This window comes from Marasmius oreades, chromosome 11 (assembly GCF_018924745.1).
Source record: "Marasmius oreades isolate 03SP1 chromosome 11, whole genome shotgun sequence".
In the NCBI taxonomy this organism is placed as follows: domain Eukaryota; kingdom Fungi; phylum Basidiomycota; class Agaricomycetes; order Agaricales; family Marasmiaceae; genus Marasmius; species Marasmius oreades.
The window spans coordinates 1,041,250-1,061,692 of record NC_057333.1 but is presented as its reverse complement, the minus strand read 5'-3'; the positions used below and the strand labels follow the sequence as shown (position 1 = coordinate 1,061,692).

Here is a 20,443-nt window from a genome sequence, read left to right as displayed (position 1 = left end):
TAATCGAACATTACAACTTCCAGGAAGGAACTTACCCGACTTGAGAGTGAAAATTTCTGTGCTCTTGCCCGCCTTTTCACCTTCGTACAAAGCCAGTTGTGGTCGGACGTAGCAGGGGGGCCAGAAGAAGGCCCACAGAAGAAGAAGGCTTGGAAATTGGAACGTCGGGAGATGGAATCAAGTTGGGTTAAGGCCGGGAGCCTCGCTTTCGACTATCTTCAGGTGCAGATGTTGCCAGTGGGACTTTGCCACCGACTCTCCGCCTCTTCCGCAGCGGTATCAGCCACCACCAAGTCCCGATCAAAACCTTGACGATGTGGCTGGGGATTGTTGGTATCACCGGAACAAACGGTAAGCCCAGGTCCTTCCAACTTGCCATCGACTTAAAGGTCTGTAGTGCTACACCTAATTTCCCCTGTCCAAGGAATAACAGTGGGCCAAGAAGACGGTACTAGCGAGCCACTTTCCGCCAGCCATCAACTTGAATTTTATTTTGTGTGGACGATCCATCAAGCTCAAGGTGAGGAGGTCACTTTCGCCCAACAACTTGAAGCTCCTCATGAACCCAGATTCATTTATATATGTGATCTCGAATTCGCCGTCTGTTGAACGAATCAAGGCAGAATACGCGTACCATTGAACCCACTCTTTCTATCGCAATAACCCAATTTCAATGCATTTTTTGTCGTCGCCTGAATCTGTGGCGGCGCGATTCTCATGGTCTCTCCCCTTCGGCACGTATGATCTGATGTTGCGACAAGACCCTACTGGCATCTCTTCCCGCGACCGCTTGAATGGATACTTCACACGAAGCCATGATTCTCACTCTTTTGAAGTTACAATGGTCACATTCTCGTGTACAGAGACGAATGGGATAAATTACGGGACTCGGTAATGTCCAAAGACAGAAACTAAATGAAATGCATGCTAATCACTATCTTCTGGCTGAAGCTTACATTCTCGCTTGTACTGCTGGACCCGCAGCAGTGGCTGAAGTGGTACCCTTCGGCTTCAAGTCCATCAATGCTTCCTCGACAAGCCTCAAAACATCGCCCGCACATCCGAAGGACAAAGTCCACCCTGCGCCTCCATGTCCGTACGAATGTACAATGCGACTCGGTGCTGTACCCGATCCTAGAGGCCTGAGTTCTCTCTCCACACGGATATTGGTGCCTCGGAAAGGACGCAAGCCTTGAGCAATGGGGTACTCGGGATCGAGGCGAGCGTTCTTCAACGCGGGAAGGAAGGCTTCGCAACGAGCTTTCATCCGTTGCATTACGGGCGAATCTAAGGTCAAATCAAGTCTCCAGTTGTGGGGTTCCGTGAAACCTACATCAAAGCATGGTCAGTTCAATAAATCCAAACAAATCGATGTCGCGAATACTAACCACCCATGAGCAGGATGTTATCGTTGCGTGGGACAATGAACACAATCTCATTGTGCCTTGCTACGTCGGCAGATATGGTCATGGCAGCCTCAACCTTCGGGAAGTCGTTTCCGTCATTGATGACACGGAAAAGCCCGCCTCGGATGGGATAGCAAGTATTGTCAGCGGCCACCTCAGCTCCCGCGATACCTGTGCAGTTCACAATGGCATCCACTTGGAATCTCTCTCGGAGCTGTTGTTCCTGCTTGAGAAGATCACCTTGAATGGTTTCTGTGTGCATCTTTGCGCCCTTTGCTTTGACGAGTGTCATGAGCCATGCCATGGCCGCATCAGTGTCGATGATGGGTGCCATGATCTCGTATGCATCGACGCCTCCATGAGCAGGATCAATCCCCCGTTTGGTTATGAGCTCCTTTCCACCGCGGTCAAACCCGACAACTCCACTAGTTGAAGTTTCCTCCATCTTTTCCCTCTGGAAGTCATCTGAATCGATGGGGTTGGGGAAGTAAAACGCGCTCGGCATCATTCTGACACCGGCTGCCTTGGAAAGCTCCTCGTTGGAGGCTATCGCGTTCCAGATATGGTAGGCGACCATGCACCATTTCTTACTGTGCTGAAGGGAAATCTTGTCGGTGTGTTGGCCACAGACGGCGGGTGGGTATTCCCAGAGGGCACCGGCAATCTGGGAGGCAAGGCGTTGTTCTTTGCCGAAGGAGGCCCATTCTTTGGACATGATGGTTACGTGGTAGCCTCGGTCAAGCAAAGCCCAAGATGTGGTGAGTCCAATAACACCGCCACCGACGACCAAAATGTGCTTGGAGTAGTTGGTGGGTTTGTTGAGTGGTTCATGAAGAGGGGTGAGGTCTCTCCAGAAATTCAAGTCTGAGTGAGCAGTGCGGGACATGACGAAGTCTTTGATTGAAAAGATGTTTGGAACTTTTGTAAGAAGAAGTAGGAAGCTGTTTGCTGGTAAGAGGACATCAAATTTGCACCTTATATACAAGCAAACTATGTCACTCCAACTCTCAGTGGGGCTTCGACGGTCGACATTCACATCCTCAAAAATCCGATATGCGGAAATGCCCACGCACGCCGAATTTGCGCCCAACACTGTTCTAGATTCACCTTCGTCCCGCAATTCTGTTAAACTAAGCTGGCCAGCCTCCCAGTTTGCTCACTGCCCATCTTCTTACTCTTCCTTTCCAAGCTACGCAGTCGTGATTTGGATGCAAAGGATGGGCCTTATGCACCCGGACTCCGAGTGGATGCAAATGCGAGCCTAGAATGCGCGCCAAGCCTGCCTCTCTTTCCATTTGAGGATACATCTGGTTCTCGGCCCTCGTTCTACGTTCGCCTACTCGACGCGGAGGAACTTTAGACCGAGATCTATGTAACACACATCATGACAATAGGACTCTGATTGAAAGCCATAGTGATATGTATCAGTGCAAGTAAGATCACCCGTGAGCCCGTGTGAGGTACATCCAAAGATAAATCCTTCGTCCCGCGTTCAAAAATCGGTCCTTGATTCAAGTCTCTTTCCTGTCACCTGCTGCCGATCTGGTCTTGCATGCTGAGCGGTGGGACGCTTACAGGTTAACCTGTGAACCGACCAATCTGCCCTCTGACATCTCCGTGGCGGAGCACAATACCGTGTACTCTCACATCGCGAACATTCCTTCAATTTTCGGTCTCGCTCGCCACATGTAACACAGGCACGTTTTGGTTCTCTACCCCTCTGTCGACGCTTCGCTTCATGGTCCTTCAGAATCATTTCTAGTCCCCCCCGGATCCTCATAATCATATTTGATGGTTTCATTCCATCTCCATCAGCCAGTTCCGTATTACCACCGTGCTCAAGGAACCACTTGAGAGTATCCTTGGCTCTGTTCAGGATAGCGCGGTCATCTGGTTTCCAAACCATGCAAAATTCATGTGCTGCTGTGGCTCCGTAGCGGTTCCTACGATTGATATTACCTCCAGCCTCCCAGAGCACTTGAGCAAATTCGGGGTCGAAGGCAGGTTTCGTAGATATTGCATGTGCGAGTGCAGTTGTACCCGCAAGATCCGGAGCGTCAACGATATTGACCCGTTTATTAACAACGGGAGCGAATGTATCGAGAATGTATCGAGCGATTTCGAGATGAGCATCTCGCAGCTGAGGTAGCAAAATGCGTGCTTGTCCAATACAGTTCATGATTGGAGTACGAGCTGCACCGTATCGAAGCTTGAATATTTCTTCCGCCACTTTTTCGAGGCGAGTGTGCTGGGGCTGGGATTCTGGCGATGAAAGGAGATGAGCCACTGAGCAGTCAAAGCTTAGATGGTTCCCACCATAATTCTGCAATCTTCTCCGTATATCATCCTTCACCCTGTCCACTCTGCCAAAAAATACCATCGTGCCGAAGTTGTCTAGATCAGTATTGGGATCCATGACTTGGTTTGTGCAAAAGCTCCGTAGACGCTGGGATTCAGCCCCGTGAAGAATGTCATCGCTATATCGGCAACTAGTTAGGTAGACCTCGGGCGTTGAAACTCGAAAGGAGGTCACCTCTCTTTGAGTTCCTCGAGAGATCTGGCGATACGTTGGAGCCTGTGCCACACATTGCAAGCCGAATTGTACTTACCTTCCACCTGCATGAAGTCCTGCGAGATTGGCGGCCAGGGATGTCACCCCCTTAGGAGCTCGGTTTCGACTTGTAATCACACGTTTTACTGGCATCTGTGATGGAGGAGTAAGAGGTTTCAAAAAGACAAAGGTGCCACTTTCGGGGTTATCACCGAAAATATGAAATGAGGCACGTGATCGCGTGGGGTTATCACGACGTGACCGTCACCAACTACCGACTTTTCTCCCTTCACCGACCATGTCCAACACAATTGCTCTGTACGTTGACTGTTACAACAGCTACGCTTTGCATCTTACCGGACCTTGACACAGTTATCCCTTATCGAACTTTACTTTCAGGTTCGTCTATTCGTCGAAAACCAACGCAACGCAACTCAACAGTCAAAAACAGTACCAAGGAGGCACAACCGGAAGAGGACCCGTCTGTCTCTGCGCGTCTTCAGCGTCTGCAGAATAACTACGAGGATTTTGGAATGCGTAGGACTGTTGAAGGAATTCTGGTAGTACATGACCACGGTCACCCGCATATTTTGATGTTGCAAATTGCGAACGCGTTCTTCAAACTGTGAGTTCCGTCCTCCTGTCCACTTCCCATCATGTATTCGTATAGCTATTGGACTATATGAGAATTGCTTCCCGTTTCTTTTCAAAACTCCGAGGGATGTCCTGAGGTACTCTAGACTCTTTTCCTTTCCGAGGGCAGTGCATTCAAGTCTAATCGCTACTTCAAAAAGGAAGCTCTTGGCCATATATACTCATGGCCCCCCTTTTCATGTAGACCAGGCGACTATTTGAAACCGGGCGAAGACGAGATTGAAGGGTTGAAGCGTCTATTAGATGACAGGCTGGCACCGCCCCCACAGAGCAGAATCACTCAATTTAACCAAAGCCACGGTATCCTCGACCTCTTATTCGCATCTCCATCAGTCAATCTCATTGTCCTATATGCAGGCGTCGATAACGACTGGGAAATCGGTGACTGTCTCGCACAATGGTGGAGACCCAACTTCGAAACCTTCATGTATCCCTTTGTGCCAGCGCATATTACCAAGCCTAAGGAGTGTAAGAAGCTGTTCTTGGTTCAGATGCCCGAGAAGAGTGCGTTCCTGGATCCTTTTACTCTCGCCGTACTTATTTCAAAATGCAGAGGTCTTGGCTGTCCCAAAAAACATGAAGCTACTCGCGATCCCTCTGTTCGAGCTGTACGACAATGCGGCAAGGTACGGACCACAGTTGAGTGCTATTCCACATTTGTTGTCTAGGTGGGTTGTCTCGTCGAGCTTCCTATGAAACAAGGCCCTCACTTCTGTTTCCTTACACAGGTACAACTTCATATACCAATAGTTGCCTTTTTAGCTATGAAATCCTGCTCTCGTCAAGTCTCTGTCGCTCCCACTCAGCTGTATCATATCACTGGGATGAATTTGTCGTACTGTATGAATATGAACTATACCAGTCATCGAGCCCGAAATAGAAAGGATGTTTTGCAGGATTGCAGCCTGGTTCACGAAGTCTTCTGCGAGTTATCCGAGGAATACTACGTGCTCCTACGGGATATGGATAGGCTGGTTCTGCAGCTTCGCCTCGTTCACCGCTCAGATGCCTGAGCCTTCGACTCTTGATCCTGTGGTTCTGACTCGAATTCCTGAACCACAAATTACGATCATGAGTAAGCATGGTCTTGAGATCCCGCTCGGTAATAGTCTACCGCAGAGAGTCGGAGCGTTGACATTTCCTCCGCTTTCCCCGCTTCTCGTTCCCGAAGTGGCTAACCTTTCAAATTAGGTGGAATAATCAACAGAAGAGGAAGGTTGACTGGAAGGTCCGGGCGTTAATGAAATCGATGCTTGAAGGACGATGCACCGAATAGAATATCAATGCCAGTACCAGAATATGGCCTCGTTGTAGCGCCAAGAAATGAATGAAGTGATGCATATATAAGTGTTAGCGGAGCTTCAGTAAATAGAGAATTTCCAAGGAAGTACGTAGTGACCGAGTTCTGTTAATACCAGCATTCTTGTACATAAATCCCATCCCTTTCTGAAATATACAGGGTGACTATTTATACGGAGATAGAATACGTGTAAGACGCTGGGAGTGGTTATGTGGTGGATGGCCAGGGGGAACTAGAAGGTTATAGCCTAGATTGCAGTGCGGGCAGATTATACTTACATCGGACATCCTTCGTTGGAAGACCCTCCCTAAGGAAAATTCCCACGCTGAGACCTTCGATTTCCGTACCCTTCTCTTGCCTTCGAAGTCTCAGAGAGACACGACGGTCTCATGGCGATATATGATCTGCTAAAAGGTCATTGGCTGGTATTAGTCGTCTTCGCAGTTCTGGTTCTGAGGACAGATGCCGAACACCAGCAACCAATCCGCAGGGTGGCCATCAGTTTCAAGCACCATGAAAATCAGAGCTCTGTTATCATGTTATTGAACACGCAATTCAAGTCGGAATCTAGCGTCAAGTTGAGGTGACCGGACCAGTACCGAACTTTTGTCAGCCTGTGTCGGGTGTAGCGTGGGCGAAACGGTGAGTTTGAGATCTTCCGCTCATGAAGGTCTTACAAACCATTTGCTGAATGATTTGGAAAGCTTTCTCATCATTTAGGTACCTCAGAACTCTTGTTTCTTATCATGAAAGGGTATATAAGCCATTGTCGGAAAGAGCTCTGTGTTGTCAACGACCTCAGTTCTGCTCACACAACTTACCATGAAGGATCTCGTTCGCGACTCGGTTGTTGGTCAAGCAATCAATGCGCTCTCTGGAGGTCGTCTGCTAAGTTACGAAGATCAGAGACCAGACTTTCAGATTCCTTCTCGCTATCTTCATTCTCCTCCACTCTCACAAGTCTCCACCATCGTCTGTGCAGAAGAGAAGAAGTCAACTTCTTTTTCTTCCCGACCGACTTCAATACCCCAAGATGCTTATACCCCAGGGTCTGGAACCGATGTGGAAACGCTGACGGACATGGTCGTCGATCAAACAGAGAAGGGAGGGGACGGATACCTGGTGGATTGGGACGGTCCTGACGATCAGGACAATCCGAGGTGTGTATTACCGGAACTGTGATCGGGAGCAGAACTTAATATGACCGATTGTAGGAACTGGTCGACGGTCAAAAAAGGATTCGTTTCCTTCTCCATTTCACTCCTCACTTTTTCAGGTATGTCTCCCTCGAATCCTCGTCGTTTTCGCATTAAACGAAATGCTCTCCCTAGTTTACATTGGTTCTGCCATATTCACATCCTCTTTCCCTGGTCTGATGTCCAGCTTCGGAGTGTCGCAAACGAAGGCTGCACTCGGTTTGACGCTATACGTCCTTGCATATGGTATTGGACCTATGTTTCTCACACCTCTCCAAGAGCTTCCGTCATTAGGTCGTAACCCGGTGTATGTTACTGGCCTTGCTCTATTTGTTCTGTTCAATGTGCCCATCGTCAAGGCGCAAAATCTGGGAACGGTGCTGGTTTTCCGATTCTTGACTGGGTTCGTTGGTAGCCCGGCTCTGGCGACTGGGGTAAGTAAATGGACTCTCTATTACTAAAAAAAATCTGACTTGTTCATCGATAGGGTGCGTCTATGGCTGACATGTTCGATGGACCGAAACTCCCATATATGATGGGTATATGGTGTCTTGGAGCTGTCGGCGGTCCTGTCTGTAAGTACTCTGTATTGATCTTCGACTTTGAATCATATTTTGATCGCAAATTCTCTACAGTGGGTCCCGTAATCGTAAGTCTGACACAATATAGATGTCGTTGATGGTTTTCACTCATCTTCACCTCCTCTTAGGGCGGATTTGCTGCACAAGCGAAGGACTGGCGATGGCCCATCTATGAACTGATGTGGATATCGGCTTTCGCTCTTGTTTTCCTTTCTTTTCTATTACCCGAAACACTCGAAGCCAACATCCTCCTCAAGCGTGCTAGGCGATTAAGGAAGCTCACCGGTAACCCTCATCTTCGTAGTCGAAGTGAGATTGAGCAAGCAGCGATGTCAAAGCGGGAGATTGCGTACGAATCACTGGTCAGGCCGTTCTTATTAGCGAAAGAACCAGCAGTGTTGTTCTTAAATCTTTATATCGGTCTTGTTTGTGAGTCTATTATCCTTCTCGCTTCCTCGGACCTTTCGTTTGATGATTCTTCTCTTTGTAGACTCCGTGTTCTATCTTTGGGTATGTCCTCTTCTTCTCTATCCCACGAAGAATCGATGCTCATCTTGTTTGTAGTTCGAAGCATTCCCAATCGCGTTCAACGAAATCTATCACATGAACCTCGGAGTCGGCAGCCTTCCGTTTACAGCCTTTATCGTTTCTGGTAGCTTGGCCTACATAGCATACTGTCTTTACTGTAAGTGTGTTCCTTTCCACTGATCTTCCTTAGAAATAACTGACACTCTCCCCCAAAGTGCGCTATCATTTCCAACCTCGGTCTGATAGGAACCCAGATTTGGTGGTAGAGGCACGACTCGAATTTGGATTGATGGCTAGCATCTTTATTCCCGTTTCACTTCTCGTGTTTGGCTGGACCGCGCGGGAGTCGGTACATTGGTATGTTCTTTTTTCCCCCACAATATTCTGCGCCGACCTGACATGGCATGTAGGATTGTACCGGTCATTGCTGCCGCGTTGTACCTTCCTGGAATATTCCTCACTTTCCAATCCGTGTTGGTATATCTTTCCGTGACATATTCCAAACATACTGGATCTATATTGGCGAGTAACGATTTATTCCGGTACGTCCCCCAATAACTCTCATGGTCTCGCTCGGATACTTACTTGACGATTCTTGTACCAAGATCATCGATGGCAAGCGTGTTCCCCTTATTTGGAGTGACTTTCTTCCGCAACCTGGGATTGGGTCCTGGATCCTCGTTATTGGCTGGCATCTCATTATTGCTCATGGTCATATACTACGTGAGTGAACAATACAATATCATCTCGCCTACTTTGCTCGTGTTCTAACTTCTGCTCATGTCGTAGATTCTGATTCGTTACGGTCACGTACTGAGAGCTCGGTCTCGGTATGCGAACTAGATAGGTTTCCTTGTGATGATTAACGTCTCCGTTACGATGGCTCATCAATTTCAAAATGTATTCTTTCAACCTGAAAAGTGATCCTTTGTATCTTTATGTCTCAGTCTTGTTATCTCATAGAATTTAAAGGTAGAACTTGGAATTTACGATATGTATTTGGTAGCGTTGATGGAATGTGAGCCAGATAGCCTCTTTTGACCGAGGACTACTCTCTCAAACTCAAAATCAGTCTGCAATATGCGGCAGATCCCTGGACTAATGAGAGTCTACCTAAACAAAGTCTTGGTAGATTAGTGGTTAAATCATCTCGTTGTGGCGAAACACATTATCTCTGTTTCTTCTTCCCTTTTGGTTGTTTGTTCCCCACCCGACGTCCACCAGAATGTCTCTGTATTGACTCGCACGGTTCTCGAATAGGCGCCACAAACGGCGGTCCATCGAGTGCAAGGGAGGCAGTCAAACCGCTCCTGGGGATCTCTTGGCTGACCATCGAATCGAACTTTGATAACAAGTGTTTTCAGATTGATAAGTTCAGGTGCGGGTCTTTAAGGCGACCGTATCTTCGTCAACACCTGCGATGGGACCGATAGCCAAGCGTTCAAGCGCCATCGACCACCTCATTGCTGACGATAGCTTTGCGATAGCTCGGACCTATCTGTGCGCGTGGACGTTGACGTGAAACAGTTGGTCACGAACAGCTATGTCGTTATTGGTTTGCTTGCTGGGATTCTGTAGCAGCGGATGCTTGAGGGGTATTAGAGTTTCGAAATCTCGCTAGACTCTTGTTGCGGGGAATAACACTGATCCTTGTCGACACCTTCAGGACGGTATTCCGATCGAGCGGTTCGGGTATAGTTGTTTTTGTTGTCAATAACTTATTGCATTCGATAAATGACTTTGTATTTTACTTGTGGCGACCAGTATGGGATCCAGGGATGGCAGGTGTAAAAATTGGGAAAGCCGTAAGCGTGGGAACTACGACTTGACCTTGACATCCACGTAGGACTAGCTAGCGAGTACTGCTTCCAGCAGGGCTCAGAATCTTATACAAGGTGAGATGGTTTGGTTTTAGCAATAATTTTATTGACACCGATCCGAATGCTCCAAGATGCCACTTTCCCGAACTAGTACAGCCAGTGGACGTTCGCGGTCTCGCTCACCAGCTCAACCTCCACCACCTGTCCTACAATCTCCTCGGCAATATCTACCCCCCTCCCACTACGCTGAAGCTGGTGGACTCACCGCTTCTGAGAAGGGCAAGTACAACAAGGATAACAACAGCGAGCAGCACTGGCAGGGAGCCCCGAGGTCAAAACATGCAGCATATCTTTCTCCCCGTTCGACCGCATCGAACGACGCCATCGAATTTCAGTCCAACTCTCCGCAGAGCAACTCAAGATCACCAGAGAGTCGGCAAAAGCGGGAGAGTCAGATCTTGAATTTGCCATTGGTGGAATCACAACTTCTACCCTCTCTGCGAGATACAATTGACCGCATGACACGGCCACCTTCGCGAGCTCACTCAAAGGCCGGACCAACGACTCCAACCTTCAAGATATCTTCTGAATTTGATTCTGTCTGGCCAGTGGCAACCTCTCGTCCTCACACCCCCCAATGTCACTTGACTTTGAAGCATACATCCGAAGAATCTCTTTCAGTTTCAGAACCTTCGACGCCTAAACCAACTCATTCGACGCCCAAGTCCGTGCTGAAGTCGGCGTTACGTTCTCCTAATCCCAGAGGCAAGCCAGAACATACAGAGGTCGTAACATCGCCTAGTGGTTCTGGTGTCACCTTGAAATCTGTCAGGAGCTTGTTGAGACGGAAGTCTTCAGCGCTTGGCACTATCGAGAGCCCCACAAAAGTCGAGTTCAAGGTATGATTTATCCGTCATGACCCACGAGAGTTCTAACTTTAACTACGAATGGCGTTCAGGAGAACAAGCCTCCAGAATCCTTCTCTGTTGTTCGTGCACCAGGCAGAAGCAGATCCCGAACGGATCCTGGCTCCCGTACCCCCACGATCAAAAGCTCGGAAGACGTCCCTATTCCACTCCCAAACACCCCCCAACCCACAAGTTCGTATGAATCGAGATCGTTTACGTCTAACATCCCACGCCTCCGAGGCAATCACAGTGGAGGGTCACGATCTGCCTCTGCGGATGATTCTGATTTGGAGTATCGTCTCGAACTGGAGGCCAGACAGTATCGAAGATTAACGGTCATCAATGCAAAAATTCCTTCGTGCACCTCAAGTTCAGAAAGCGAGGTAGAGTCGATCGTTCTGTCTCCAGCAACAGATCTGGGCGAGCAAGGCACAACAGGAGAGAGGATTGTTGGACTTGGGTTGGACTTCATGGATCTCAAACGAAATGCCGATATGGACCTCGACGTCCACGAAACAACTACGAAGCATTTCTCTATGAACACATACGCCTCGGCTGGCTCGATATATACAGACGAGGAAACTGAAGAGAGTGTTTTTGACACGGGAATCGACCCTACACATCAATCCAGTCAATCCCTGGCCTCTCTAGATACGAACCACAATCGACGCCGCGAGACCCTGTTGGGACTGGTTCGCGGTTTGCATCGATACCACACCCCCCAACACCCAGTCATGAGCGGCGATGAAAGTGAATATAACGGGGAACCAGGCTTAGCTATAAGCAGTTCAGGCGACGTTCAGATTACGAGTGTCAACACCGGAGTTCAAGAGGACCGTATTACCCAGGTTGAAGAATTGGAATCGGAAGTTGAGCAGGAGGGTTTTGAAAACGAAACGAACCTTGAAGGGCCTAGTCATCGGCTCAGTCGAAATCCGGCTCACGGTCTGTCTTTTGGCCGTCGTCCAGGTCAATTTTCCCCACTACCTTTCAAACCCTCGAATTCGCCAAAAACTGAGACCGAAAGCAAGCGACCCAACAAATCCTCCGGTCTCATAGACGGCAATCCTCTGAAAGCCACTGCAACTTCCAGTTCCAAGAGGAAGACATCTCGACATGAGCATGGTTCTCGATCTCAAGCTAACCCTCCCTCTCCACGCAATCTAGTTCCTCAACCTCAACCTGTTGTACGAGACTCATTCAATAGTTTTGAGTCCGTCGTTATTGCCAAAAAGTCGCGAGAAGCCGTTGCCCGCGGTCGCGAAGCATTTGGTATACCACCCTCGGAGTCGGACGAAGTTTACCACGCTTCTCCTATTTCGAACAGCGAACGTCAGGCAAATGTCGCAACATTGCCCCATATCGACAGTGTTGGATCAAATATCGACGGTGACAGCTGGGATAACGATAAAAACAACGGCCAGTTGAGTGTGGGTGCTGAAGCTTTATTTCGGGAAATCGGGGGCGACTGTGGTGGAGGACGCTGGGATGCGAAAGGGAAAGTTGACACAGGCAAGCGCCCTTCTAGTACGAAACTGAACTCAGACGAAGTCGAGCCTCATCGAAAATCGACTGATCGTACTCATTCCCGCACCGTATCACCTTCGCGGGATGACCACAGCCAAACTCGTGAAGGCAACAGCGTCAATAACCATAGGCAACGCGAAATTCCGTCTCGCGGATTATGGAGATCTACCATATCCTCCTCCACCTACTCTTCACTGCTTCGTCAGCATGGAGAGCGAGAAATGAAACGGCAGGAAATCATCTGGGAGCTTTATCGGTCGGAGTTGGACTTCGTTGAGAAGTTAGGTTCCGTGGTCAAGTTTTTCATCCTCCCCCTTCGTATCCAGAACAGTAAGACCTGGATATCCGGCGTTCCTCTCGAAATCTCAAAGATTTTTGACTGGCTGGAGGATATTGTGACTTTACATACCCAGATTCGGGATACTTTGACTGGTATCCAGGCAGCGAAGCGGCCGGTAGTAGACTTTGTGGCCGAGTCCCTCCATGGGTTAGTGCACAAGCTGGAGATCTACCAGCCGTACTTGGTCAAGATTGACGGTGTCTCGGTGATGCTGCAGCGACTCTTGAATGACTTGACTAGTGACTTTGGGGAATTCGTGACAATCCAAGAGAACAAGATAGGAGACGAAAATCGCCGATTGAAAAACGTTTTGCAGGAGCCTGCGAAAAGGCTTGAGCTCTATCCTGATATCTTCAAAGTGCGTCTCCGTGATTTTAGTTCCGTCTATTTGCCTATTTTGCAATGGTCAGCAACTCCTGGAGGTTACACCCATGTCCCATCTTGACTATTTCTCTACGCTGGTTCTCGTGCACTCTACAAACGCCGTCGTTAAAGCTCTTACCGAAGTCAAGGTCAGAGAGAACGAATACGCATACATCAAGGATCTCTCTGAACGGATTTGTGGTTTACCTCACGGGATTGGAATACCACACCGGGAACGTCGTCTGCTTTGTCAAGGACAACTCAATCTGGTTCAAAGCTCAACATATCGATCTTCGCCTACGCTCGGAAGGCCTCCTTCTCGTGTGCTACCTTCTAGCCCAAACTCTGGTTCTACACGTACGAGTCGTCTTGCAAGTGCTATACAAGAATGGAACACTGAGAGAGCAAGATTTGGGTCCAAAACCTCGATTGATACTACTTCAACTTATACAGACATTCCCAAGTCACCACTTTCTGAACAATTCCCTTCAAGAGATAGACCTCTTCATCTTCAAGAGAGATTAACACACAAATCGATGCCTCCCGGCACCAGTATTCAAGCTTTCTTGTTCTCTGACTTGCTCGTTCTGACCCAGCCCAGAACTTGCCGTTCATCATCAAAGACTCGGGAAAGGCGTGATTATGGTAGGGAACGCTGGAACCTTCTTGAGGATATTGGGTTGAGTAGGGTTCTCGACGTGTTGGAACCGGGAGCTTCTGACGGTAGATACTCACTTTCTCACTCGCGCCTTCTGCTCACATAACTATCCAGAACCTGATAGTTTCACTCTCGAGATTCTACCGATAGGGAGTTCTGACTCGAATAAACCGCACGTGCGAACAGTCTGCCTCGATTTTCCTAAAGGTTCAGAAGTAGACGCGTCGACCGGACAAACTTGGATACGCAGTTTACGCCAGTCGTCGAGATTCAGTATCCTTGCAATGTCTGATCCTGACAGAGGAGAGCGTTATGTGAAATCGCTTAACGATACATTGGATAAAGATTTGTTGCGTATTCTGGACAACATCACCGCCTCGGGCCTTCCTGTCCCGAAGAGCCCTTCAATGCAGTTGGATGATGTGGAAAGTGACCTTGTGAAGTTGGAGCGAGAGGAGCGGGGTTGGTGGTCTATGAGGTTCCGGCAGGTATTGAAAGAGATTCAGTTCGAAGAAAGATACAGTCATAGGATGGTCGGATAATACAAGCATATAAATGTTTAAAGTTACACTTACAACCCTTCAGACTTTCGATGTCATCCACTCGACTGCTTGCTGCGCCCATTCTTCTCCTTGGCCTGTTCCCAAAGCGAGACTGAGACTGATATGGTTGTGCTTCTGCGCAATGCATTTTGGTACAGTCTGCTTGGTCAAAGCTTCCAAAGCTCTTTGAAATGACTTTCCCATAACCTTGAACGAATCTGGCTCGTGCTCTCCTTCCACTAAAAGCATGGGCGGCAACGAATGAACACTTTCCTCTGAAATATCCTTCAACAGACCACAAGGGCAATTCTTCTTTATGCTTTCCAGGCCTCCATAGAAATTTTGAACGACTTCGGGAGAAGCAGTGTTGATGGCTCCTTCCGCATTATAGTCGTACGGCCCAGACATGAGCACGGCACCTTTAATATTCACCTTGGAGATGGACGGCGAAAGGTCTGGATGCAAGAAAATAGTGGTAACGTTGGCCGCTCCAGCTGAGTGTCCCATGAGGAAGACAGAGTCAACATCGCCTTCAACGCCGTTTCCAGACCGGAGAATCTCAGGATTCTCACGAACGAACGATATAGCGTCCAATACATCTCGAGCAGGAACCGGAAACCTTGCCTCAGGTAACAATCGATAGTCTGGGATTATGGTGATGAACCCTTTCTGGGCAAAATAGGCCGCAACGTTTCCGTAGACCAGATCGGCAGGAGGAGGCATCGATTTCGCACCGGTGACGAAGCCTCCTCCGTAAACGAAGAAGAGAATGGGCTTTTTATTATGTTCCGATTCTGGATTTTTCTGGGGGAAGTAGACATCGAGCTAGAGGGATGACGATAGACGTTTAGAAAACCTCAGTCTGGAAATTCCAGAAATGTCTCGCGTACTTGGTGCCGTTCTGTTGGACCATAAGAGAACGTTCGTTTCAGGATCTGGAGAATCTGTGGGCGAATTTTCTCCAACAAAGGAATGAAAATTTCGTATGCTAAATTAAAGAGTTAGCTATAGTTAGATCCACCAGGTGTTTGGACTCAGACGAAGTGCACACTAGGAAAGATGATTTGGGGTATCTCCCTCGCAGTCAACCGGCGGACTTGGTCCATTTGCTAAGTAAGAGAAAAAGAAGACAAGGGAGGGCGTTTATAATGCAACATAGATAACACCGGACTAGGAACCAATCGCAAGAATCCGTTTTTTGATGACATTCACAGGGTTTTCACTGTCAGATAGATCTTACATGTAAATATAATGCAGTAGAATCGGTTATGACAACGCTGAACCTTGGTTGCAAGCAAGTACCTCCAACCGTCCGTCAAATATGCAGCCCTTTTCACGAATCACGCAGAATCATGAGATCTATCGATTCGTCGCAGTCGTCGCAAGTCGTGACATAATCGTTACAACAGAAAAACATAGAAGAACTCCATCGCATATGCTTTAGGCAGATACTTAGAATGGAGGGGGAAAGCGGACGCGACGATAGTCTAGAGTGTGGCGCAAGGATGTACGGTGGGAGAGGTGGGATCAGCGGAGGGGCAAAAGGCGAGATAAGTTAATGCAACAAGCAAGAAACTGGAAAGCAATGATACACAAAAGCAATGAATGGGAAGTAATGGGATCGTAGTGCGGTGGCTTGGAAAAACCACCGGGGTGTTAAAGCTCGTAAGTAAGCTTTGCAAACGAAAATGAAGAAACCAGATTCAAAACTCGCCAAGGACTTCGTTCTATCAAAACTATGATTTGCTGCGGACACTTTCGCTCTGCCCTCGCGGTCGTATCGAAGTAGTACTCGGATTAGGACTCTGACGTATCGACATGTCATCGCGGCTCCGCTGGAAAAAATCGTCTTCGCCTTCGTACGGCGAGAAAGAAGCGTTTATCTATTGAGGGTACAAAAGTCGTCAGGAAGTCAAACGAAGTGGCGAAGACATAGAAAACATGGCGGGGTTCTGAACGAATGCCCTGGAACACCTCACGAACAACAAACATGTGTATTCAGATTACTCACCCATTCCCCCAACACATCGCCTAGCCGCTCTGCCTCCTCAGGCGACATTGAACATTCTGTCCCCTTTTCAGCATGTAGACGAAGAAGTTCGGAGAGTGATCTTTTCTGACGGCCACCTGTACGATCGTCAGCGTCGGAGGTGACTGGCAACGTGATTCGAAGAGTATTCACCTGTGCATGGCGTGGATTCTGTTTCTCCATTCCCATTGCGAGGAAACACTACGGAATTTCGCGGTGTCTTTGGCTCTGAATTGTCTGGCGATGATTGCGATGATTGAGAGTCCTGGGACATTGAGCGATCCCAGTCTTCCGTTGACTCTGAGTCGGAATTCAAAGAGAGTTTGGACATGGAAAAGTCGTTGGATGTTGACATGGAAAATTCGACGAGACGTAGTTCAACCACGAAAACTCTTCTCTGTATATCTCTTGTTCTCTTAATTCCCAGGAAAGAACGCTGATCGAGAAACAATGGAATCCGATAGAATGCCAGCTAAGTTAGGAACCAATGATAGGCACGTCCGGTGGTGAGTATAGATAAAGGTGGGAAGTACAGATAAAGCAAGTACCTCAATATCCCAATGCCTGGGTGGTCGTCCAGTCACCTGTTCAATATAACTAGTTGCAGCCGGTGGCGGGGCCGTATTCCTTGTTCCAAAAATGATAGGAAAAGGAACGTCTAATTGGGGGGAAAGAAGGATGGAAAATATCGACACTTGGGTCGACACGACTCTCGCAAAAGCGATCAGTGACAAGATACACAAGCCCCAAGTTAGTCACACGATCACGACGCGGTGTTACTTTGGGAAGAAGAAGCCAAACACATATAGTCACGTGGGTGAAACTGTGTTGCTTTCAAACCTGAGCGCTTGAGCGCCCAGCCTCAAGGCTCAAATATTCCATCTCTCTCATATCTTCTTCAGGCGGACGTGGAGAAATTATGCACCAGGTTGTCCACTGTCACCTCGATGCGCCCACAGAATAGACTGTTGACGGTTCTAAGCAACCACTGGTAATTGACTGGTAACAACCCACACCGTTATTGTCATCCGAACGTTCAATCAAAACCATCAGTCCTCGCTCAGGGACATGAATCAGCCGCAGGGATTTGTATCGACTCTCGAACTCCACGTATGGGCAGCTCTTTTATTATGCCTTTGCGACGAAGTAGGAGGTCGATGCACGACCGTACACATCCCCTGACAGAGTTTCCCATGATTCATCCATCCGCGAGGTAAGGAATCGATCATACACTAATTGCTTTATCTGATCCTTCAATTTCTCGCTACATTAAGACACCATACGACCGCCACTCATCATATCATCAAAAAGTCAAATCCTCTCGGATCCCGAAGGGTCATTCTCATACTGGCGATTCTCACCGTTGCATCAAGTCCCTTCCCGCGTACAGAAACAACGCGATACGGGTTACTCACTAACCTACCGTAGCGATCGCAGAGGTGACCTGTAAGTCAGTTCCCCCGTCTGTTAGAATGACGATAGATATCGGAGTAGCTACGACTACGGGTACCGAAGCATGGAATCTACGGACTTTGGACAAGATACGAAGCCCCAGGTCGGTATTGTTTATTAGTCTTTATTTTGGAGCGCCCCGGTATGCAAGTGGCAGGTTTATAAATGAACGCGGACTTGGTTGTTTACATGCTCAGAGTTTGACCTCCCGCACCACGTCAAGAAGCGATGCGGTCTGCCGCCTTCACGACCTGACACGGGCTGTGAGGGCTGCAAGCGCCACAGATTGATTCAAACATGCCAAAAGCCGGGTATTAAATGCAAAAGTATTTAGCCTCGAAGGCTATCCCTCCCTTCGTCTCGCTCCCCTCCTGCTCTCTCTCCGTTCCTTCAATCCCAACTCTCAATGGTGACAGCTGTTACGATCTCAACTGACGGTCCCGGGATGGATATGTCGGAAGTTTTTGCGCCCTTCTACTGGGGTGAGTGGCCGTTCGAGTACTCATGAATCAAGATCTTTGACTGAACTCGCATTCAGCCTTCGTCATGTCTATTTTGTGAGTGCTTCCGATTGAATTCCAGTGTCTGGTGGTTAAGTTGTTTCGAAGGCTTGGTGGCATTACGATTGTTCAAGCATATCTCTACTTCCCCCAGTCCAACGATCGGCCCTACGTCAAGTATACTGTAAGGGTGCCTGTCTTTTGCTGTATTTCGTGTGTCTCATTTGCGTATTTTGTTGTGCAGGCGTGGTCTATGCTGTTGAGTATCTGCTTTCAATCCCTCGAGCTATGAACCTTACCTGTAGCTATTATCCGGCAGTATTCTTGATTTTGCCTCCTCAGCGCTTGTAGCACAATCTTTATATTATTATCTGGTAATTGGGATGTTTTCGTGTCGGACGCATTGTTCTGACTCACGCTCCCCATCTGACATAGGTTCCCCACTTCGGTTCATTACTCCCGTTGGGCAGCATAACCCCGTATGTCCCTACAATTTCTCCTTCCCGACTTCTCTCAAGGCTATCACAGCGAGTTGTCAGCAGAATGCATCCTGTCGACGATCATCACCTTCATGTGGGTATACCTGCTCTCTGCTTCGGACATGAAAATGAATTTACACGTCTATGTAGTTCACAAATGTACTTTGTACATCAGATCTACGCGTGTAAGTCCTACGCCGGGATTGCGACATACTGTGATGCTGACGGTTGTGAAGTCAGGAAAATGGAGAAGTTCGCTTGGCCGTTGACCATCGTAATCGTAAGTTACCCGCATCCACTGCTTAACGTATCCCCTCATTGAAACCTTTCTGTTACAGACCATCTTGGCCTTCCTTGCTTTCGGTAGGAATCAAGTCTTCCTTGGCTTGCGAAGTTACATCTCAATTATTGTATTTCCTACAGCTGGTGGTATAGGTGAGGGTCGACATTTTAATGGGTTAAATCCAAGAGAGGCACATTCTCACCGGTTCGCCGCATAGGATGTGTCGCAACAATGTACCTCTTTCACCACGGTGTACTGTCCCACAGAAATGGCAAGTTTGCGGTAAGGCCACTGTATCTCGATTTCTTCGCTTCATTTCTCAGTCTCGTTTTGGAAGATTTTCTTCGGATTAGCGAAGGGGTTTGGATCTATCACCGATGTCGTGGCAACCTCAGCAATGTGCTTTCTTCTCTCCTCTGCAAATCCCGGTGTCAGTTCGCAGTGAGTTTCGTCGTTCAAGTTCCCACGTTCAATTATTGATCTCAGGCTCCTTCCGCGGTTTCATACATAGGACTCGTGGCGTAATCAGATCTCTTATTCACTACGTCGTCAACCGCGGGATCCTCGTCACTCTGATTCAGACATTGCTCTTGATTACCTTCTTTACCAGTCCCACAAAGTTGTATTGGTACGTCTAGCTTTGGAAGATTGTTCAGCCGGTCATCTGTTCAAGGCCTGACGGCGACTTGTCCAGGCTGGCATTCCACATCAATGTCACGAAGTTATACGCTAATACTTTCTGTATGTTTCCCTTTGTCCTTCGGGTTTCGAAGCAAGTGACTAACATTATTATAGTTGCCATGTAAAAGCTCCTCATATGACTGCATCACCAAGCTGGATACTCATCGATCTCCACAAGGTTAAACGGACGAGAACAGATTAAGCAGAAACATAATAAGGATAAGTATTCTGTGAACAGTGGTTTCAATGCAAGTAGACTCGTCGACCCCTTCATTCGCGAGCAAATTCGGGTAAGCTGTTCCCACCAGGTTTGTTAACGAAACTTAGATTCTGACCTCGAGGATTATAGGGCGATCAAAAGTCCTATGAAATGCCAACAGTGACGAAGACCGTTCTCATCAGCGACGTGTAGTACGGATCTTGCTGATGGGTGTTTTACTATATATCGACGAAGCAGGACGGGTGTATCATCCAACCTCCGAATTTGATCGGGATCCGTAGTATACTCCTCAGACCGGCAGTTACATGACGTTGTTATATAGATTGCGCAAGGACCATATGCAGAGAGCGACACGATAACATCTATCAAAGCACGGATTTAGATATATACTGATAGTTGACTGTTGCAATCCGGCAAGAAGTTGA

The 20,443-nt window shown here is 48.1% G+C and overlaps 8 protein-coding genes across 10 annotated transcripts; 4 read left to right on the top strand and 4 right to left on the bottom strand.

Annotated features, from left to right (window-relative positions):
- Positions 1–599: 599 nt before the first annotated feature.
- Positions 600–2,394, bottom strand: E1B28_003178 (uncharacterized protein). Its single transcript, XM_043160146.1, has 2 exons — positions 1,389–2,394; positions 600–1,329 (listed from the first exon to the last, which is right to left on the bottom strand). The coding sequence occupies exons 1-2, from the start codon at positions 2,290–2,292 to the stop codon at positions 953–955; spliced, it is 1,281 nt and encodes a 426-aa protein (XP_043002102.1). The 5' UTR covers positions 2,293–2,394; the 3' UTR covers positions 600–952.
- Positions 2,395–2,746: 352 nt separating this feature from the next.
- On the bottom strand, positions 2,747–4,179 carry E1B28_003177 (uncharacterized protein). Its single transcript, XM_043160145.1, has one exon. It carries the CDS (start codon positions 3,820–3,822, stop codon positions 2,899–2,901), a length of 924 nt encoding a protein of 307 aa, XP_043002101.1. The 5' UTR covers positions 3,823–4,179; the 3' UTR covers positions 2,747–2,898.
- A 51-nt stretch (positions 4,180–4,230) lies between these two features.
- On the top strand, positions 4,231–5,627 carry E1B28_003176 (uncharacterized protein). The gene is made up of 7 exons (XM_043160144.1): positions 4,231–4,275; positions 4,330–4,356; positions 4,409–4,582; positions 4,796–4,911; positions 4,969–5,115; positions 5,165–5,279; positions 5,340–5,627. Exons 1-7 carry the CDS (start codon positions 4,256–4,258, stop codon positions 5,359–5,361), a joined length of 621 nt encoding a protein of 206 aa, XP_043002100.1. The 5' UTR covers positions 4,231–4,255; the 3' UTR covers positions 5,362–5,627.
- A 589-nt stretch (positions 5,628–6,216) lies between these two features.
- On the top strand, positions 6,217–9,313 carry E1B28_003175 (uncharacterized protein). The gene is made up of 13 exons (XM_043160143.1): positions 6,217–6,553; positions 6,616–7,071; positions 7,126–7,187; positions 7,243–7,541; positions 7,595–7,682; positions 7,743–7,756; positions 7,817–8,117; positions 8,179–8,198; positions 8,253–8,373; positions 8,432–8,573; positions 8,627–8,758; positions 8,822–8,939; positions 9,006–9,313. The coding sequence occupies exons 2-13, from the start codon at positions 6,734–6,736 to the stop codon at positions 9,057–9,059; spliced, it is 1,689 nt and encodes a 562-aa protein (XP_043002099.1). The 5' UTR covers positions 6,217–6,553; positions 6,616–6,733; the 3' UTR covers positions 9,060–9,313.
- A 726-nt stretch (positions 9,314–10,039) lies between these two features.
- Positions 10,040–14,439, top strand: E1B28_003174 (uncharacterized protein). 2 transcript variants are annotated; one of them, XM_043160142.1, is made up of 5 exons: positions 10,040–10,111; positions 10,168–10,935; positions 10,995–13,169; positions 13,329–13,897; positions 13,947–14,439. In XM_043160142.1, the coding sequence occupies exons 2-4, from the start codon at positions 10,168–10,170 to the stop codon at positions 13,362–13,364; spliced, it is 2,979 nt and encodes a 992-aa protein (XP_043002098.1). In that variant the 5' UTR covers positions 10,040–10,111; the 3' UTR covers positions 13,365–13,897; positions 13,947–14,439. The 2 variants fall into 2 exon arrangements, with proteins under 2 accessions (XP_043002098.1, XP_043002097.1); XM_043160141.1 differs by having other exon boundaries at positions 10,995–13,897.
- E1B28_003173 (uncharacterized protein) lies at positions 14,414–15,499 on the bottom strand (the record flags this gene model as incomplete). 2 transcript variants are annotated; one of them, XM_043160140.1, is made up of 3 exons in its annotated part: positions 15,415–15,499; positions 15,265–15,362; positions 14,414–15,199 (listed from the first exon to the last, which is right to left on the bottom strand). In XM_043160140.1, exon 3 carries the CDS (start codon positions 15,095–15,097, stop codon positions 14,414–14,416), a length of 684 nt encoding a protein of 227 aa, XP_043002096.1. In that variant the 5' UTR covers positions 15,098–15,199; positions 15,265–15,362; positions 15,415–15,499. The 2 variants fall into 2 exon arrangements, with proteins under 2 accessions (XP_043002096.1, XP_043002095.1); XM_043160139.1 differs by having other exon boundaries at positions 15,426–15,499.
- A 219-nt stretch (positions 15,500–15,718) lies between these two features.
- On the bottom strand, positions 15,719–17,149 carry E1B28_003172 (uncharacterized protein). The gene is made up of 4 exons (XM_043160138.1): positions 16,952–17,149; positions 16,557–16,875; positions 16,386–16,501; positions 15,719–16,257 (listed from the first exon to the last, which is right to left on the bottom strand). Exons 2-4 carry the CDS (start codon positions 16,756–16,758, stop codon positions 16,111–16,113), a joined length of 465 nt encoding a protein of 154 aa, XP_043002094.1. The 5' UTR covers positions 16,759–16,875; positions 16,952–17,149; the 3' UTR covers positions 15,719–16,110.
- Positions 17,150–17,220: 71 nt separating this feature from the next.
- Positions 17,221–20,434, top strand: E1B28_003171 (uncharacterized protein). Its single transcript, XM_043160137.1, has 20 exons — positions 17,221–17,405; positions 17,468–17,616; positions 17,678–18,337; positions 18,394–18,412; positions 18,464–18,539; positions 18,600–18,613; positions 18,675–18,729; positions 18,791–18,834; positions 18,884–18,928; positions 18,985–19,019; positions 19,071–19,114; positions 19,173–19,197; positions 19,258–19,269; positions 19,335–19,399; positions 19,455–19,558; positions 19,629–19,745; positions 19,812–19,858; positions 19,913–19,919; positions 19,977–20,088; positions 20,148–20,434. Exons 3-20 carry the CDS (start codon positions 18,262–18,264, stop codon positions 20,208–20,210), a joined length of 960 nt encoding a protein of 319 aa, XP_043002093.1. The 5' UTR covers positions 17,221–17,405; positions 17,468–17,616; positions 17,678–18,261; the 3' UTR covers positions 20,211–20,434.
- Positions 20,435–20,443: the final 9 nt, after the last annotated feature.

Coding starts and splice junctions, on each gene's coding strand:
- E1B28_003178 (XM_043160146.1), bottom strand. CDS start 2,292: ATGTCCCGCACTGCTCACTCAGACTTGAATTTCTGGAGAGACCTCACC. Junction 1,330..1,388: donor TAACATCCTGCTCATGGGTG/GTTAGTATTCGC, acceptor GCTTTGATGTAG/GTTTCACGGAACCCCACAAC.
- E1B28_003177 (XM_043160145.1), bottom strand. CDS start 3,822: ATGGATCCCAATACTGATCTAGACAACTTCGGCACGATGGTATTTTTT.
- E1B28_003176 (XM_043160144.1), top strand. CDS start 4,256: ATGTCCAACACAATTGCTCT. Junction 4,276..4,329: donor ATGTCCAACACAATTGCTCT/GTACGTTGACTG, acceptor ACCTTGACACAG/TTATCCCTTATCGAACTTTA. Junction 5,116..5,164: donor GGTTCAGATGCCCGAGAAGA/GTGCGTTCCTGG, acceptor TTCAAAATGCAG/AGGTCTTGGCTGTCCCAAAA.
- E1B28_003175 (XM_043160143.1), top strand. CDS start 6,734: ATGAAGGATCTCGTTCGCGACTCGGTTGTTGGTCAAGCAATCAATGCG. Junction 8,118..8,178: donor TCTTTATATCGGTCTTGTTT/GTGAGTCTATTA, acceptor TTCTCTTTGTAG/ACTCCGTGTTCTATCTTTGG. Junction 8,940..9,005: donor TGCTCATGGTCATATACTAC/GTGAGTGAACAA, acceptor CTCATGTCGTAG/ATTCTGATTCGTTACGGTCA.
- E1B28_003174 (XM_043160141.1), top strand. CDS start 10,168: ATGCCACTTTCCCGAACTAGTACAGCCAGTGGACGTTCGCGGTCTCGC. Junction 10,936..10,994: donor CCACAAAAGTCGAGTTCAAG/GTATGATTTATC, acceptor AATGGCGTTCAG/GAGAACAAGCCTCCAGAATC.
- E1B28_003172 (XM_043160138.1), bottom strand. CDS start 16,758: ATGTCAACATCCAACGACTTTTCCATGTCCAAACTCTCTTTGAATTCC. Junction 16,502..16,556: donor AGAATCCACGCCATGCACAG/GTGAATACTCTT, acceptor ACGATCGTACAG/GTGGCCGTCAGAAAAGATCA. Junction 16,258..16,385: donor GCGATGTGTTGGGGGAATGG/GTGAGTAATCTG, acceptor TACCCTCAATAG/ATAAACGCTTCTTTCTCGCC.
- E1B28_003171 (XM_043160137.1), top strand. CDS start 18,262: ATGGTGACAGCTGTTACGATCTCAACTGACGGTCCCGGGATGGATATG. Junction 19,115..19,172: donor GGCCGTTGACCATCGTAATC/GTAAGTTACCCG, acceptor TTTCTGTTACAG/ACCATCTTGGCCTTCCTTGC. Junction 19,559..19,628: donor AATCCCGGTGTCAGTTCGCA/GTGAGTTTCGTC, acceptor TTTCATACATAG/GACTCGTGGCGTAATCAGAT.